Below are 18,938 nucleotides of genomic sequence, written 5' to 3'. Positions count from 1 at the left end.
CTAAGATGAAATGTACACTCGTCACTAAACATATTACAATCAAGAAATTCATCATCTTCATGGTACAACATTTTGTTTGTGTGAAGTCGGTCTGCACAGCATACTTTGAAGGCTTCAAAGCCTGTAACAGCTGTAAACAGTCAGGACGCATTTCCTTAATACATTCCACAGTCATCACCATTGGTTTGCGGCTGGATTTTTTAAGACTATGCAGGAAAAGACTTCCCTGACGTGTTCAAAATCTCTTTAGATACCGTTAATTGTCCTGTACTCCCTACACAGAATAAACTGCATCTACAGATTCACATTTATCAAACTGCACAGAAACATTTTGTTCAGGAGTCGCCATCTTTGCCAGTAGCACTGTCAAGTGGAAAGATAGGGAGTCAATCTTAAAATTTTATCTTTTATTTTAAAAAATATTCCTTGAACAAGAAGTGCAATATGTACTCAAAAATAACTGCAGATATCCAAAAATTATAATAATCTAATTAAATCAGATATTAATTAGTATACTTTACCTACCAAAATAATGAATTGAAGGAAATTATTAAAAAAAAAACAAAATACAAACAATCATTGCATTCATTAAATAAATAATAAATAACATTTATATAAAAAAGTAATGTAACAGATGAATATACCAATAATGAATGACTTAATATAAACCTTATTTGTTTTTTTAATTTTGAGACTTTTTATAATGGATGAAATACTGCATTCATTTAGTTCCGGTAGATAAAAGGGCTAATAATCCACCAGCAACTCCTATAGATAAGACATAATTTCTGCAATAGCTGTTAAGGAAAATAAACATAAGTAGTAAAAAAAAAATAAATGATCTTACAAGAACAATGAACCACATAACACAAAAGACACATGCAGTTAATTAAAAAACTATTATCTAAAACAAAAGAAAAGATTGTAGGTATAACCTTGAACTTTGCAACACCTGGAAATTGAAGGGTTTGTAAAATGTAACAGTGAAATGCCTACATTAAGTCCACAGTTAAATAAAATGTTACTGACAGATAAGCGTCAAGAAATAAAAATAATTACATTTTTAATATTGATAAATTTACACAATAAGTAATAATAATAAGTTACCGGCATTCATTTTTTATGGACTAAAAATTAAATTAAATTAGAATCATCATACTGTTATGTTTTGGTTTTCTGCACAGTTTCATGAAATAAATTATAGTTGCAATTTTCAGCCATAACTTTAATTGTATCTACACTAAAATGATAGTGTCTGCTTAGAATTACATATTGTATCTACAATAAAATGATAGTGCCTGCTTAGAATTACATCAATCCTCTACATAATTAACTGATGGAACAATAAAAAACAAATATCTGAAGAAAACAGAAGTTCTGATAAACAGAATGGTAAAATAAAATTTTACTTTAATTCATTGAAATATTACGCCTTTTACGGAATATAATTCAGTCAGCAACTCAAATTGTTGATACATGAAAAATGGTGCTGTAAAATATGACATTCTCTCTTCTCTCTACGATATTTTTTTTTACTCTCAAGAGTAAAAAAAAATTCAGACTGGCTAAGCATTTTCTGATGATGAGGTAGAGTGTGTATACGAAGAGATTGATGAAGTAATTAAACACGTAAAAGGAGATGAAAATTTAATAATAGTTGGAGATTGGAATGCAAGCATTGGAAAAGGCAAGGAAGGAAATATAGTGGGTGAATACGGGCTGGGCAAAAGTTATGAAAGAGGGGACCAACTTATAGAGTTTTGCACGAAGTATAATTTAGTAATTGCCAACACCCAATTTAAAAATCATAATAGAAGAATATACACTTGGAAAAAGCCAGGCGATACTGCAAGGTATCAGATAGATTATATCATGGTTAAGCAAAGATTTAGAAATCAACTCGTTGACTGCAAAACTTACCCTGGAGCAGACATTGATAGCGACCATAATTTGGTGATAATGAAATGTAGATTGGGGTTTAAAAACCTGAAGAAAAGTTGTCAGATGAATCGGTGGAATTTAGAGAAGCTTGAGGAAGAGGAGGTAAAGAAGATTTTTGAGGAGGACATCGCAAGAGGTCTGAGTAAAAAAGATAAGGTAGAAAATGTTGAAGAAGAATGGGAGAATGTTAAAAAGGAAATTCTTAAATCAGCAGAAGCAAACTTAGGCGGAATAAAGAGAACTGGTAGAAAACCTTGGGTTTCAGACGATATATTGCAGCTGATGGATGAACGTAGAAAATATAAGAATGCTAATGATGAAGAAAGTAAAAGGAACTATCGGCAATTAAGAAATGCTATAAATAGGAAGTGCAAACTGGCGAAAGAAGAGTGGATTAAAGAAAAGTGTTCAGAAGTGGAAAGAGAAATGAACATTGGTAAAATAGACGGAGCATACAGGAAAGTTAAGGAAAATTTTGGGGTACATAAATTAAAATCTAATAATGTGTTAAACAAAGATGGTACACCAATATATAATACGAAAGGTAAAGTCGATAGATGGGTGGAATATATTGAAGAGTTATACGAAGGAAATGAATTAGAAAATGGTGTTATAGAGGAAGAAGAGGAAGTTGAGGAGGATGAAATGGGAGAAATAATACTGAGATCTGAATTTAAGAGAGCATTAAAAGATTTAAATGGCAGAAAGGCTCCTGGAATAGACGGGATACCTGTAGAATTACTGCGCAGTGCAGGTGAGGAAGCGATTGATAGATTATACAAACTGGTGTGTAATATTTATGAAAAAGGGGAATCTCCGTCAGACTTCAAAAAAAGTGTTATAGTCATGATACCAAAGAAAGCAGGGGCAGATAAATGTGAAGAATATAGAACAATTAGTTTAACTAGTCATGCATCAAAAATCTTAACTAGAATTTTATACAGAAGAATTGAGAGGAGAGTGGAAGAAGTGTTAGGAGAAGACCAATTTGGTTTCAGCGAAAGTATAGGGACAAGGGAAGCAATTTTAGGCCTCAGTTTAATAGTAGAAGGAAGATTAAAGAAAAACAAACCAACATACTTGGCGTTTATAGACCTAGAAAAGGCTTTCGATAACGTAGATTGGAATAAAATGTTCAGCATTTAAAAAAAATTAGGGTTCAAATACAGAGATAGAAGAACAATTGCTAACATGTACAGGAACCAAACAGCAGCAATAACAATTGAAGAACATAAGAAAGAAGTCCTAATAAGAAAGGGAGTCCGACAAGGATGTTCCCTATCTCCATTACTTTTTAATCTTTACATGGAACTAGCAGTTAATGATGTTAAAGAACAATTTAGATTCGGAGTAACAGTACAAGGTGAAAAGATAAAGATGCTACGATTTGCTGATGATATAGTAATTCTAGCCGAAGAGTAAAAAGGATTTAGAAGAAACAATGAACGGCACAGATGAAGTCCTACACAAGAACTATCTCATGAAAATAAACAAGAAGAAAACAAAAGTAATGAAATGTAGTAGAAATAACAAAGATGGACCGCTGAATGTGAAAATAGGAGGAGAAAAGATTATGGAGGTAGAAGAATTTTGTTATTTGGGAAGTAAAATTACTAAAGATGGACGAAGCAGGAGCGATATAAAATGCCGAATAGCACAAGCTAAACTAGCCTTCAGTAAGAAATATAATTTGTTTACATCAAAAATTAATTTAAATGTCAGGAAAAGATTTTTGAAAGTGTATGTTTGGAGTGTCGCTTTATATGGAAGTGAAACTTGGACAATCGGAGTATCTGAGAAGAAAGGATTAGAAGCTTTTGAAATGTGGTGCTATAGGAGAATGTAAAAATTCAGATGGGTGGATAAAGTGACAAATGAAGAGGTATTGCGGCAAATAGATGAAGAAAGAAGCATTTGGAAAAATATAGTTAAAAGAAGAGACAGACTTATAGGCCACATACTAAGGCATCCTGGAATAGTCGCTTTAATATTGGAAGGACAGGTAGAAGGGAAAAATTGTGTAGGCAGGCCACGTTTGGAGTATGTAAAACAAATTGTTGGGGATGTAGGATGTAGAGGGTATACTGAAATGAAACGACTAGCACTAGATAGGGAATCTTGGAGAGCTGCATCAAACCAGTCAAATGACTGAAGACAAAAAAAAAAAGAAAGCATTTTCTGAATTTTAAGCCACCAGCATCCGCAAGTACTTATGTATATGCAAGGATATTATGATTTTTATATGAAGAAACAATACAAGCCTAAAAAAATGCATTTTTAGATACATTTTTTGAATTCTTATAATTTCATCTTATTACACTGAAATCTTCTGTTATCTTTTTATTAGTAGAAGCAATTTGAACACAGCAACAGACTTCAATCTTTAAGAATGCATAAAGAGCAAGATATAGGCTTTGTAATAAAATCACTCCTTAAAATGGCACACCATCCCACTGAACATTTATTAAGTGGTTTCCCATCGCCTCCTTCACAGAATTAACTATGCTGTTGAATTCAGAGTCCTACGTCCAATGGAATGACGCCTTCATTCTGATCACAAAGTGGTTATATAATGAACATCTTTACTCACAGAAAAGTAATTCTGATCAGTGTTCCTTAAACCTTGGATGCTGTAATGCATCATAGTCATAAGGATAGTGTAAAGCAACAAATTAATATACTCTTTTCGTAGAAAATGATTTTTGTTACACATCTGCCTCAATTTAATAAGAGAAAATCGCTGATTAGGACTTTAAAAGTAGAAAAAAATGGGTGTAGCTGTTATTGTGTAAGAAACTACACTAATAACAAGTACAACATTTCTAATAAAACTACATAACTTAGAGTAAGTAAACTTAACGAATATTTCTATTTTATTTGAATAAAACTGCATATTTGTTTCAAAGAAAAACGAAAATTATATAAATAGAATTGCTGAGCATTTTTTCTTTTTTTTAATAATGATGTATACATAAAATATAATGAAAGGATACACAGCTGGAGTAAAACTTTTCAGCACATAGAAACTGGAGAAAATAACTAATGCTAAAAATAAAGCATTATTATAAAAAATTGAAAACGTTGTGGCCTCATAATCAGCTACTTCATTTTTCTTCCAAAGAATCCTGTAAAGATGTAAAAATGAACATTAGTTAAAAACCAATAGGTCTTAAGAATTTAATAATTAATATAAGTTACATAGTCTGTTCATCCATCATTCTGTTTAGTTTACATTTTACATTTTAAACTAAATTATGCTCTGAAAGTCTGAGAATCATAGACCTGAGTAATTAAATGTATTATACAGTTGTCGCTCAAAAGTTTGCGATTCTGGTTGTAGAAAGTATAAATTACATTTATATTTACAACTTGAATTTTAGGCAATATGAGAAACGAAAAAACCCAAGCCAGTTAATTAATAATACCTTTTTGTAATATAAAAATCAAAAGAGATTTAATAACAAATATACCAAAAGATAATTTCGCGGGAAAGAAATCTAATCGCTAGATAAGTATATGCAGTAATGCTGGGATATAGTTTCCTTTCAAGATAAATCTATCTTTTAGATATGAACACATATGATGTTGGCACTTGTTGTATTTCATTCTAACATCGGACATCGCATTAAAATTGATGAGAAAAAGATCTTTTATTGTGATCTGTATATAATAATCAAACTTAGCTGTTACTCAAAAAAATTATTTTCTGAATTGATTTTAACAATCTACCTTTTAGTACGGTTAATAGTGTTGCATTGTACTTCTCAGATAGATGGAAAATTGCTAATCGTAAATTTCCCATTAATGATAACGCATCTGCGACTCGTAATACAAAATTACAGGGTATTTTATAAGATGAAAAGTTGTCTTGAGATGATTAAATTGATCTTATTTACAACAACATCAAATTGCACTGTTCTCAATAGGTAGCATACTATCATCCCTGGTGACTACCTCAAAAAAAAAAATGAATATAAAAATAGACTATCAGGTCACTTTTTGATAGCAATAAGTGAATTATGTAGACAGATATTTAGTAAATTAAACATTATAATTTATCCATGTGTTTATAAGAGTATGAATATGCATGCAATATTTGCTACTAAAAACAATAGTCATCCAAAATAAATAATATTAATCCCTCTATCAAACCAGACACTGCCATTTTTTAATAAATTACTGAAACATTTAAAAATCATCCAAATAATTTATTTTAAATATAGTTAAATGATTCTCTTTTACAATCAGCCTACTCTATGTATGTTATTGATAAAATATAAAAGCAAACAAAATGTATATGATTTTTGCAACAATTAATTTATAATATTTTGACAAAAAAATACTGTATTTCCCATTCATAAATATCAGTGGTGAGGCTAATACAACCGACCATTACCTTTTATTAATATTCATAAATTTACAATGTAAATTACTCTATAAAAACTACACTATTAGAACTTAAAGCAGAGCAAAATCTACACAAATTTGTTTGGTACTTACGTATTAACGCCACCGCAGCTACAGCTTTATTTAAAAACAAAGTAGTCAACTGGATTTCGGTGGAAAATGGGCTGATATAGAGTTTAACATAGATTCAAAACAGTCTCTTTATTCATTTTATAAATATAATTTAACCAAACTAAACCTACGCTCTCTAACCTTGACTAATTAACACTGTAATTTTTTGAGTATTTATTTAATAAATTCAGCAATTATTTATTATTTAAATAACAACAATTACTGTTAATTAGTCAAGGTTAGCGAGCGTAGGTTAAGTTTGGTTACATTATATTTATAAAATAAATAAATACAAATAACCATTTCTTAAAATTAATAAAGAGACTCAATAAAATAAATACTCAATTTTAAATAAAGCTGTAGTTGCGGTGACGTTAATATGTAAGTACCATTTTTTCTTATTACTTTCTTTTCTTTAACTCCAATGTTTTTTGAGTTTTTTTCATGTTTGTCCTCAAATCTTGCTTTCTTAATTTAACATACTTCCTGACATTGCCAAATGATGAAATTTTACACAGTTACTACAGTCTGGTGACAATATAATATTCCACCATTACTTTTCCAAAAATCCCCTTGTACGGGGGTAAATTAAGTGTGCAGGTGTAAAACATCTTTTGAAATCCAAATTAACCTACTATACTAATGCAGTATATGATCAAAATTTGATTAAAGTATGACTAAAAAGTATAAAGCAAGTTCTTAAAAATGTTTGTAATATTTATTTATTAAATAAATAAGAATTATAATTATACCTTTCATCTTTCTCCTTTTTACTAATCTTTTTTTCAGCAAATTCTCTTGAAACTTCTCTAGCAACGGCTTCTTCACGTTTTACTGCCACCTACATGTAATCAAACATACTCTACATTTTATTCTACATTACATAATTCAATAACAGGTTCATTCTTTTATTTTAATCAGAAAAACTTTAGTGTTTCCTATCGACCCAAAATCCCAATCCATAAAAAAAGTAGTGAAAATAGTAGGCATTATCAAAGTTTAGTGCCCTTTGAAGCATTAAATATAAAAAACAACCTAGAATACAATAAATATATATATATATATATGTGCAAGTCATCATAAAAGAATAGTGGGGTTACAGTAGCTCAGATCAAGGACTTAGGGATATTTTGAGAAATTATTTTGGTAGCACTGAAAGCCTCAAAAAAAGTAACAGCCATTTTAACCAGTACATCAGTCTATATTGTTGCTGAGGTTTGTTTGTTTCTTTCTTTGAATATTATTTTCAGTCCATGATAAAGCAGTGTGTTTGGTGAAATGCCACCAGACTGGCATCAATAATTTTAGTTCAATATGCATTTTGATGTACGTATGAAAAGGAGTCACTGCATTTAGAGTAATATATAAAACAGAAATTGCCTCGAAGATGACCAGTATAAGAAGAAATTGTTGAACGAATTACAGATCTATAATCAGGAGGACCTAATAAATTCATTGCTCATCAAAACCTAGAGTAACAAATTCCAAAAAAAACTGTTCATAAAGTTCTACGTAGACTTGCATGTGTACAAAATTAGGCTAGTGCGAGAAATATAAAAATCTGATACAGAAAAAATTTCCAATTTGTTGTCCTTTAAATGAAATTAGTAAAACCTAACTAATTTTAAATTATGTAATTATTAGCGATGAGGCAGTTCCCTGTCTTAATGGATGTGTTAATATACACAATTAACGAATATGTAGCTCTGACAACAGACATAATTTTTTATACAGCACATGATAATTATAATTTTTATATAACATTAACTTTACCTATGGGTGAAGTTAATGTTTTTTTGTAAATTAATGAAAAAACATGCAATCAGAGGTCCATTTTCTTGCTGGCAAGAAAATGGCAATTTTTATCTCAATATGTTAAAATAATGAGTATAGCTTTTCTCAACCAAATGAACTTGAAAATGTATATGTAACTTATTTACAACCATCTGTATATATAATATAAAAAAAATATCTCTTAATAAAAGAATTGTGGGGTTTAAGACATGAATTAAATGAAACAAAAAAAAATCAAATTCTCCATTTCAAAGAGTTTTGTTATATAATCAGTAAGCTTCACTGTGCATGCCCTTTATCAATTAGCAAATGTCCAATCAAAATTCATATTCTGCTTGTACACGATGTATATACAATCTTCAGCTATGGTTGTATTATATTTTAGTAACTTTTTTGTCTTTAGTCATTTGACTGGCTCTTTATTTTGATATACCCCCTGCATCCTTCTTTCTTTGTCTGTTTAGCCTTCAGAACCACCGTAAAGTATTACTTCAGAAGATTGATATGTTTGATTGTAAATGAAGTGTAATGTTGTAGTCTCAGGTCGACCGACCATTCCTGAGTGTATGGTTAACCATACACTCAGGAATGGTTAACCCCCTACCATCCTATATTCCTAACAATTTGTTTTACATACTCCAAATTATGCCTGCCTGCACAATTTTTCCAGTCTACCGGTCCCTCCATTATTAAGGAGACTGTACCAGGATGCCTTAATATATGGCCTGTAAGTATGTCTTTTCTTTTAACTATATTTTTCAAAATTCTTCTTTCTCACAAATTTGCCACAACACTTCTTCATTTGTCACTTTATCCACCCATCTGATATTTAACATTCTCCTATAGCGTTGCATTTCAATAGCTTCTAATCTTTTCTTCTCAGGCACTCCAATCCTCCAACTTTCACTTCCATATAAAGCTATGCTCCAAACACATATTTTCAAAAATGTTTTCCTGACATTTAAATTAATTTTTGATGTAAGCAAATTATTTTTCTGACTGAAAGCTTGTTTCGCCTGTGCTATTCAGCATTTTATATCATTCCTGCTTCGTCCACCTTTAATAATTCTACCTCCCAAATAATACATTGATAATGTTTGTTTTCAATTCCTCCAAGGTGTGCTAATTGTTCCTATAAACAATTTCTTTTAAGTAACCCCACAGAAAGAAGTCTGGTCTAGTCAGATCAGGGAAAGCTGGTGGTCCCAATTCTTTAGAAATGATTCTTCAACCAAAAAAATCCTGTAACATCACCATATTAAGAGTGCTGTATGGCAAGTAGTGCTGTCTTGTTGGAACCAGCAGCCACACTCAACCTTTGCACAGTAACGCTATGAACTGTTGGATAATTTCGTAGTAGATGGCAGCATCCAGTTTTTAAAAAATAAGGATCCTATTCATTCCCTTAAAACTGCACACTGTATATCTATTTTTGTGAGTATGGGGAGATTAAAGAAAAATGTGTGGGTTTTTCAGTACTCGCAGGTCCAGTAATTCTGATTATCAACATAACCACCAATGTGAAATCTGAACTAAAATGCCAATACTGCCTCTAAGGAAGTTCTTGAAACATTGTTAGTAGTGAACCTTTTAGCATAATCAGCATTCCTTGGCTCACAGAAACCCTGCAATCAACATGGATTAACATTTCAGCATTCTCCTCACTGCATGCAGTACAGGCAGAACCTAGTGAAATGTTCTTTTCCCGGCTTACTCACCGTAAAAGTTTATGAGATGTTTTAACTGCCACTTTAACGTCCTCCTGTATGACCTGCATTGTTAAAACTGACTGTCAGGCATGTTTCTGGTCTTACACTGAACCAGTTTCATACAATTTTTAACTAACTTCTGAATTATACTTTTCACTAGTGCTTCCTTTTCAAATTTCTCCTTTAACTTTTGCAGACACAAACTTGAGATTTCATCTCTCAATAGGTTTCCATCAAGAATACATGTTCTTCAACAGCTAACTGCATTTTAACAAATAACAACATGATTATCCAACCTTGTTCAAAAGCCAGTGACTTGCCACAGACAAGCAATACTCTAATGTACAAGCAATGAATAGTCCTACACACACCAGCTCCAGTCGTATGAACATTTTCCACATTATTTTACCCACCTCACAATAATATGCATTTTAGAAAAAATGTGCATTTAGTGTAAGCTAATTTACCATTATAAAGATTTTTGTAGAGCTAAATATGATTGCTGATGGATACTTATTTCAAAATAAATATAACACAATAAAATTATACTAAAATCAAAACTCTACTATTTGTAATTGCTTGCACACTTCATTTCACAACCACAGTTAATATTTCTTTGTCTAACATCCACTAGATTAAGTTGATGCATTACACCTATTAACAAACACTGTTTCTTGAATCTGCTCATTAATCAAGACATCAGAGACTTCCTAACATATTGTTAAAAATCAATTAAAAATAAAAGAATTGTTTTTAATAATCTAAATATTTGCATATGAATTTACCTTAGTAAATGTTTCTTGTCACAAAATTTCTAATCGAGTAATGTTACATTTTTAAACCTGTATGTAATATTTTAAAAGTTTTCTCTTAAAAGCTTTTATGGTCAAAAACAAAGATAAAAGTGTCAGCCTATATTTATGCAATAATTAATGACCACTGATTTATACATCATTCCTGACTCATTAAACTAAAAAATTAATTTAAGTGGAATCTCTACTGGTAAATTATGACACAGGTTTACTTATCAGTTGTTGTACAAACTGTTCGATGTTACTACACAACGAGCTTAATCATAAATATAAGGCAGTTTTTAACTGTATCTCTGTACTCGTTATCAATTTTTTAATAACTTATATTAACAGCTTATAAATGGTCATAGTGGAACCAAACAAGACTGATTACTAAAATGTAAGCTAAACCCAGCTGTTAAAACAAAAACCTCAAAGAAATAAAACAAAATCCATCTTATTAGGATAGATCACCAGGCTGTTAATTTTGAACATTTATCTCATCAATAAATTTATTAACTCACTACAAAAAACAATTGATGTAACACATGACAATTTCAAACATCTTATATAATAGATTCTATTTAATGCTCAGATATATTAACTAAAAATTACTACAATTAATTAATAAATCTGTTAATATACCTTATGTTTGAGAACAAACTTAGTGTTTTTATATGCAAATGCCACTAAATACGTGCTGACTAATGTGACAACAACAAATGAAATTAGCGATGAATATAAGTCAATCATATGGATCCTCCAGAACAACCCTGAAATGTAGAAAAAAAATTACAAAAATGCTTTAAAAATTAAACATACATAAATTTCAAATTACTAGATGGCACTCTGAAAACTAATTTGTGTGATTTAAGTGACGTTAAATATTGCAATGAAATAACATCTGTAAACTTAAACGAATATTAAATTTATACTAATGAAAATGTAATTATAGAAAGCAGATTTACAATCACAATAATACATTTTTTCAATTACATGTAAATGCATATATACGTACAGAAAATAAACTACTTCCACAAAATCGAGTTAATTTTCATGCCTTAAATTAAATAATAATAAAAAACTTTCGGCAGAAAAACAAATATTAAAATTGCTCACAAATTGGTATCGCAGATACAATAAATGCATTTCCATAAAATAAAGCAGATGATTTTGTCGAAACATTTCGGCTAAAGTCTTGTAATAGAAGTTCTTCTTCTTTAGTAAAAGATGATTTATTTTTTCCAGACATTCTTAGGCAACTAATAATACAAGTTATACGTTCAGTAATAAGTATTTAACTAATAACGAATGCAGGTCAACTAAAACGACAACACCGTCACACATGCTACTGACAACCAAGCATCTAACGCACGTAGAGGTTAGCTACGTCTTACAACGTGTCACTAACTTCCATCGTAAAACTCGATGTAAAACAAAATTCATTTGTTTTCTTGGAAAAAAACTACATTGCTTTTAAAATAATCGAAGGCAATATTACAACATTTAAAAAAAATATCAATCAGCCGAAATGTAATATTATTCGTTAATTAAATGTATTTTAAAATACAAATTTCAATCTTAATGCAAATAAAATGACTAAAAGAAGTATTTATTGAGAAAATTTTATGTAACTGTAACAATGTTTTAAAGTATTAACAAAGTCTAGGTTTCTTTGCAAATAAATAATAGAAGGGAAATTTGATTTTTCAAAACTTCATATAGTGATGTACGCAGTCAGCTGCAGAGCAGCTGTTTACTGTATTTTAGTCTACGTTAGTTGAGGATTTGAAAGGGATGTGATTGTGTTTTTAACCTAAAATATTATTAATGCGTTTCATATTCTTTAATGTAAAAGTGTACACAAATCGCCCTTTATTATGTTCAGACATAGATAGCATATTTTGTTAAAGGCAGTCAGTAGTAAATGAGTTAACAGTAGCTATGGCTAACGATGATAGAGGAGTGATAAATTTAAGGTTCAATCAAGATCAAGGTTTGTTCAAAAGTTCTTTGTTTTGGTAACTTATCTATAATTACGTATATAGTAATATTTAGCCACTTTCATTAATATGGTTGATGTTTCGTCATCTGTTAAGTAATCTTTGTTGTACGTATCGTAAAAAAAAAAAATTATTCTATAAATTTTGTAGTTATTTCGAATTACATTTTCTGTAATTGCATTAAATGTAGAAGTAAATATAGCTATTAAAAAAAAAAAAAAAAAAATGAGTGAACAGTGTTTGAGTTGTTATATAATCTGACCAATGTCTTAAACTTTTTTCTTTTGTTGTTTCCTCTTGTTTGTATTTTTCTAATAATATGTTTGACTGTATGTAATGGTGTCAGCTCTATTTGTTAAGACACGAGATAGATGCATGATTGTGCATACAATTGTCTATGTGACAACAGTTTATTGTTTCCTCATTTAAACAGTTGTTTATAATTGAGGTATTATTTAGTGATTGAGATGTAAATTCATGACTTGCCACATAATTTGCCCTTGTTTAAATATAATTTTTTTTTGTATGTAGGTAAATCTCTCTTTCAGCATTGAATCTGAAATACTTGTGTAAATATTTTGTATACATTAATTTTGTAATAAAATAAAATTTAAAAATATTTTTTGTGCATGTTAATTTTTCATTTTACTTATCATTTTTGTTAAATTTTCTTGGAGAAATGTAGAAATGATTGGCTGCATTTTGTATTATGCACCTTGTATTTTTAGTGCAAAATTCAGTTTATTTTTAAACCATAAATTTATCATTCCTATTAAAATTTATGGGTTTATGCCGTTTACCTTTCTGTAACTTTTTGACATCATCTATGGCACAGATATAGAAAGTATTTTTATCTATTTTTTCCTATATTGACCATTTTCATCCTTTAATATAGAACTATCTTAATCTTAAAATTTGACTAATTGATTTGCAAATTGTTTTAGTATTTTAGAGTTTAAAAATTTTATTTTACTGTAAATGTTATGTTTAAATTAATGTTATTTTATTCCTTAATTGCTTATAGGCTGCTTTACATGTTGTATGGAATCAGGACTTCGTATCTACAATGTTGATCCATTGGTTGAGAAAGCACATTTTGGTATGTTAGATTTAAATTTTTTTGAACTTATTAATAAAAAAAAAATAATTTATATGTATGATTCGTTTATCGCATTCTAAGTGTGGAAAAACACATTTTCTTTATAAACTCGTCAATTAATATTAATCATTGCATATAATTCTTCCTTAATTTTATTGAGTAATTAGTTAGCCTAGTATTAGACAGTAGATAAATACTGGTCATTTTTATCTAATATTGTGTTACTATTTTATTCTTCTGTTTGATTATTTTTAAATCCGTTAAAAAAATTGTTCTTTGTTTATGTCAAATTAGCTGTTTTACACTGTGGTACAAAAAATACAATATTGGTAATGTGTTTCTTCCATCAGTATGAAAAAAATTTTCCTGTCTTAATAGAAATATTAAAAATTATTAATGGCTCACTTTCAGAATTACATGAAAATTGTGTTTTCTGAAGATCTTCAAAACAAATAAAACAGGTCCTTCTATAATGTTGCTTCTGGCCTAAAATAAGAAAGAAGATGTTGTGTAACTAATTGCTGAAAGAACTTTTGGAAGTGCAATCTCTTTTTATAACTTGTTAAAGTCTCATTAATAATATTTTTAAACAGTGTTGTATTTCATTATAAAATCTTTATTCTGTTTAAAAAAGGATTACTGTTTCTCTTTATTTAAATCGAAATTCATTTCTCAATTGGATTCAGGTAATTGAATACAGCAGATAATTTCAGCTTATTCTATTAAATATAGTGTGGCAGAAGGAAATGGGAAATTTTGAAGTAACTCTCACCAAAGTAAAAAAAAAAAAAATGGATTTACAAGTTTTATCGTTGAAAACAAATAGTAAATTACATGCCATTAACTGTTCCAACACAAAAATTACAATTTCTTAAAAACAGTGACCAATAAGATTGTGACATTCAATTGTATGCGTTCCTGGAAGCGAATACTGAGATTTTGCACGGCACTTTGAAATACTTCCATGGGAACAAGTAGTCTGATGGTTTCAGTTCCTGTACAACTTGAATTTTATAAGGATGAAACTTCAAATCACTATGGAGTATTCAGCAGATATTTGTTTAATTTAGGTTCAATGCTGCTGCATGTTTCCTTGCTGATCGTCGTGGGCTCCTTTCAGTTGAAATCCTCAAATGTTCTCTGGGGTCTGTTTCAATGTTTCCTGGGGTTTGTTGAATTGATTGACTTCTTGGTAGTTTGTGTTTTAGAGCTGAATCCATCTCCTCAAAATTCTCAACCCATGTCTTGATGGCGTGGTAAGATGGAATGTGGCCATGACATTCTAAATTGTAATGATGTCAGAATTCCTGTTGAGCAGCAGTCACACTGTCACCAATTTTGTAAAATGCCTTCACGGCAAATGCAAGTTGTGTACTGACCCACTGGTCCATGATTACTAAATTTAAAATAGCTGTTCGCAGAAGAATGCCACTCTTTCTACCAGCTCCTCAGGGCTACCACTACTACTTTCAAAATTTCCCATTTCCTGTGCCACCCTGGTCTTTTTCTGTTCCATTTATCTCTTTAATTGTTGAACAATGTTAATAAAATCTGTTACTTGTGTTTAAAACAATAGTTTCGGTAAATTGTATAAAAATTTCATATTTTCAAATTTAAATGTGTCTCAAAATTGTTACTCGATTATTAATAAAAAAAATCATACAAATTTTATTATGTCTAAACCACCCTTTAATCAAATTAACAAGTTTAGCTTAATTTTAAATATTTACTGAAGGAGATAATGTTTTTTTTTATTTTTACCCAAATTTTTCTGTACTACTTTCCTTTATGAAATGACAGTTATTTGCAGACATAAATGAGCTTTTTCTTTATATACATTTATAGTTTTTTTTTTGTATAGTCTACCATACTTGCAACTAGATTGTTTAGTCTTGAAGAAGGAAATTATTTTCTGAAAACATTCAGGTAAAAAAAAAAACTGATGAACAGCACTTAAATACATTTAAAATTAAGTTAATACTTAATTATATTAATAATTCTTTCTTGAAAATTAATCAGTATTATTACAACCTTCAGTTAATTTTATGTGAGTGTTTCATGCAATTTTGTTTTTAAAAAACTTTATTTCTTTGAGTTAACTGATTTGTATACATCTAAAAATTGACATAAAATTTTTAGTAGGAAGATGGTGAAATGGTAACAGATGGTTTTATCTATTCCCTCATTTTGCAGTAGGCAATTGACTAATTATAACATCTCTTTTGTGATGACAGGATAAAGTTATTTTAAACTGATAGACTATTGTAGAGAAATTGAAACCAGCATAATTGAATGAGAAGTCAACACTGATAGGAACATTAAATGCATTGCAAATTGTGATATGAATTTGTTAAGGTATTAAATACACAGTGTTTTTTTTAGTCCTGTTACCCAGTTGTTAATGTCTGGTAATTTTTTTCTAAGAAAGGGAAATTTTGTTTTGTGACATGAAGTTGGTAGCGCTACTTAACCGGTATAGATACGGCAGTGTGAGTTGATTCTCCTTTAGCTGTGTAAACGTTTTTGCCGTTTCCAGTCGTGTTACGAACAGCGGTTTTCAACGCCCTAACGCTTTACAAGCCAAATCTTTGCATTCTGAAAAAATTGGTGTGTGGTGTGCGATATCTTGTCATCGTATAGTCGGATTCATATTCTTCGAACAGACAGTAAATGGTGAAGTATGCATGAATATTGTGGGCCAATTTGTGTCCCTCCTTGAACCTCAAGAACGGTATTGCTGGTTTCAGCAAGACGGCGCTACATGCCACCATGGATTTTCTCCAAGAGTTCTTTGATGATCGAATAGTAAGCAAGGGCTTATGGCCTCCAAGGTCCCCAGACCTTATATCTCCTGACTACTTTTTGTGGGGCTATATTAAGTCCGAGGCCTTCAAAAACAATCCTCACACTATTGATGATCTTAAAGTCAATATTACAGACTTAATCACGAATATTTCCAATGCAACTCTTAAAAAAGGTTTCTGTTAATAAGCTGAAAAGAGTCCGTGCATGTATAACTGCAAGTTATAACAATTATGTATGCATTATATTGTGTATAACAATTGTGTAAGTAATAGCTTTTTATTAAATCTCTTTTGTAAGTAACAAATACATTTTATTTATTCCACCTAAATTTCCCTTTCTTAAAATACATTTAAAATTGGGTAACAGGACTAACAAATCATTCTGTGTTTATTGATTGAAAAAGTTATTGTTTCAGGTTGGTTTTAAAATTAGGTCCATTTTGAAAAAAAAACAAAAAAAACTGAAAAATATGAATAAACACTTATGCATCATAAAAACTATGTTTATTTACTACTTCTCTACATAGCTGCCTTCAACTTCAACACATATTTTTATATAGCGTTTCATTGTTCTTTATTCCATTGTCAAGAAATTCTGCCGTCAGGAATTTAAACTGTGCAGTAACTCCATTTTTCAATTTGTTGTCTTTGCCAAACCTGTGTAACGCAAGCTGCTGCTTAAGGTGAAGAATAAGAAAATCGCTGGGAGCTAAGTCAGGGTGGATGATCGAAGATTTTCCAACAAAATTTTTCTGATCGCCTCACTGCTTGATTTGCTGTGTGTGGCCAGGTAAAAACAAATTCCTGCTGGATGGCATCCCACATTGTTTGTTTTTTATAACTTTTCTAAGATTTTTTAACATTTTGCTATACATATGGAAATTCACAGTAGTTCTGTGAAAACTAAATTCAACTAGCAAGACACTTTTTTGTCTCAATAAACAGTAGCATAAGATTGTTTATCAGACAACAATATAAACAAGTAACAGTAAAATAACTAAACTATTGATTTAACAGTTGATTATCGATTGAAATAACTGATCTACGGAAGGCTATCTCTCTCTAATTGGGTAAACTATCTGTTTACCTAATGTGTATAAGTGACAAATTCAAAATAAACCTTACTTTAAAAATACAATTTGTATTATAAATTGTAAATAAGAGATGTTAATCAGTATTTGTTTTTCAGATCTTGAAATGATGGGCAGTGTGAGACATTGTGAAATGTTACATAGAACAAATTTATTTGCAATTGTAGCTGGTGGTAAAAGTCCAAAATTTGCTGATAACAGTGTTTTAGTTTATGATGATATACTTAAAAAGTTCATATTAGAATTAATTTTCACATCACCAGTAAAAGCTGTGCGCTTAAGAAGAGATAGGTATGTATAACATTGCACATAATTGTTTTCTACATTTATATGGTAATTACTCATATTTAGAAAGATGACGCGTATTCTAAAGTCAATATTCTTGGTATATGTTTTTGTTTTCACTGCGCTGATTATAAAAAAAAAACTCTCGCTTTAAAGGAGATTTTTACTTTAAAGAAACTTAAAATGAAAAATAAAAAATTACATATTTCTGAAGCTGCAAGGGTAATGATTTGAATTTGTATCAATATTCTTGTGTTTCAGTTTTTTCTATTTTGTATAATCAATTTCAAATGTTTATTATTCGTTCTTAAATATACTTCATTGGAATTTATGTAAACTGACAGATTGTATTTGTTTATTGTTGTTATTTATTTATTTTTTGGAAGCATAATTTCATATGATTTGAAAGTAAGTTATCTTTAATTGCTATTTTTTTTATTACTGACTATTTTAGTAATGCATTTTCATTTTTCCAATCCCTAAAACTAATTTCAGGTTGTGATGTGATAACTGGTTAATTCTTCTACTATACTTTCTAAATCTTTATTTATTTTATTTACAATCACTTGAATTTTATTGCTGTTATTATAGTTTTAATAAAAGAAAGTTAATTAATAAAATGTTGGATTATTAGTGAACATTAACTAATTATAACTTGTATTGTTTGTTCACTACAGAATTGTAGTTGCGACTGTGAATCAAATGAATGTGTTCTCATTCCCTTCTCCGGCTCAGCGTTTATTTACATTAGAAACAAGACATAATGCCCTTGGATTATGTGAAGTTACACCAATAATGACTGCCGAAAGGCAATTATTAGCATTTCCTGGCCACAAAATTGGAAGCTTTCAACTTGTGGTAAGATTATTTCTAATGTTATTTTGGTAAATTTAAATTATGTCA

The 18,938-nt window shown here is 29.9% G+C and overlaps 2 protein-coding genes across 2 annotated transcripts in view; one reads left to right on the top strand and one right to left on the bottom strand.

Moving 5' to 3' along the window:
* Nucleotides 1-567: 567 nt before the first annotated feature.
* LOC142332005 (translocon-associated protein subunit gamma) lies at nucleotides 568-12,139 on the bottom strand. The gene is made up of 5 exons (XM_075378061.1): nucleotides 11,873-12,139; nucleotides 11,399-11,526; nucleotides 7,212-7,300; nucleotides 4,935-5,066; nucleotides 568-788 (listed from the first exon to the last, which is right to left on the bottom strand). Exons 1-5 carry the CDS (start codon nucleotides 12,003-12,005, stop codon nucleotides 722-724), a joined length of 549 nt encoding a protein of 182 aa, XP_075234176.1. The 5' UTR covers nucleotides 12,006-12,139; the 3' UTR covers nucleotides 568-721.
* Nucleotides 12,140-12,500: 361 nt separating this feature from the next.
* Nucleotides 12,501-18,938, top strand: part of LOC142332280 (WD repeat domain phosphoinositide-interacting protein 4-like) — a 31,494-nt gene continuing 25,056 nt past the window's right edge. The window contains exons 1-4 of the mRNA XM_075378613.1: nucleotides 12,501-12,749; nucleotides 13,781-13,855; nucleotides 17,849-18,041; nucleotides 18,713-18,893. Of these exons, the coding sequence (XP_075234728.1) occupies nucleotides 12,698-12,749; nucleotides 13,781-13,855; nucleotides 17,849-18,041; nucleotides 18,713-18,893 (501 nt within the window). The 5' untranslated portion in view covers nucleotides 12,501-12,697. The remainder of the gene's footprint in view (nucleotides 12,750-13,780; nucleotides 13,856-17,848; nucleotides 18,042-18,712; nucleotides 18,894-18,938) is intronic.

Source organism: Lycorma delicatula, chromosome 11, assembly GCF_047948215.1.
Source record: "Lycorma delicatula isolate Av1 chromosome 11, ASM4794821v1, whole genome shotgun sequence".
Lineage (NCBI taxonomy): Eukaryota > Metazoa > Arthropoda > Insecta > Hemiptera > Fulgoridae > Lycorma > Lycorma delicatula.
Note: the sequence above shows the minus strand (reverse complement) of the source record. Positions and strands in the feature narration are given on the sequence as shown.

Coding starts and splice junctions, on each gene's coding strand:
- LOC142332005 (XM_075378061.1), bottom strand. CDS start 12,005: ATGTCTGGAAAAAATAAATCATCTTTTACTAAAGAAGAAGAACTTCTA. Junction 7,301..11,398: donor AGTTTGTTCTCAAACATAAG/GTATATTAACAG, acceptor GATTACATGTAG/GTGGCAGTAAAACGTGAAGA. Junction 5,067..7,211: donor AAAAAGGAGAAAGATGAAAG/GTATAATTATAA, acceptor ACATCTTTACAG/GATTCTTTGGAAGAAAAATG.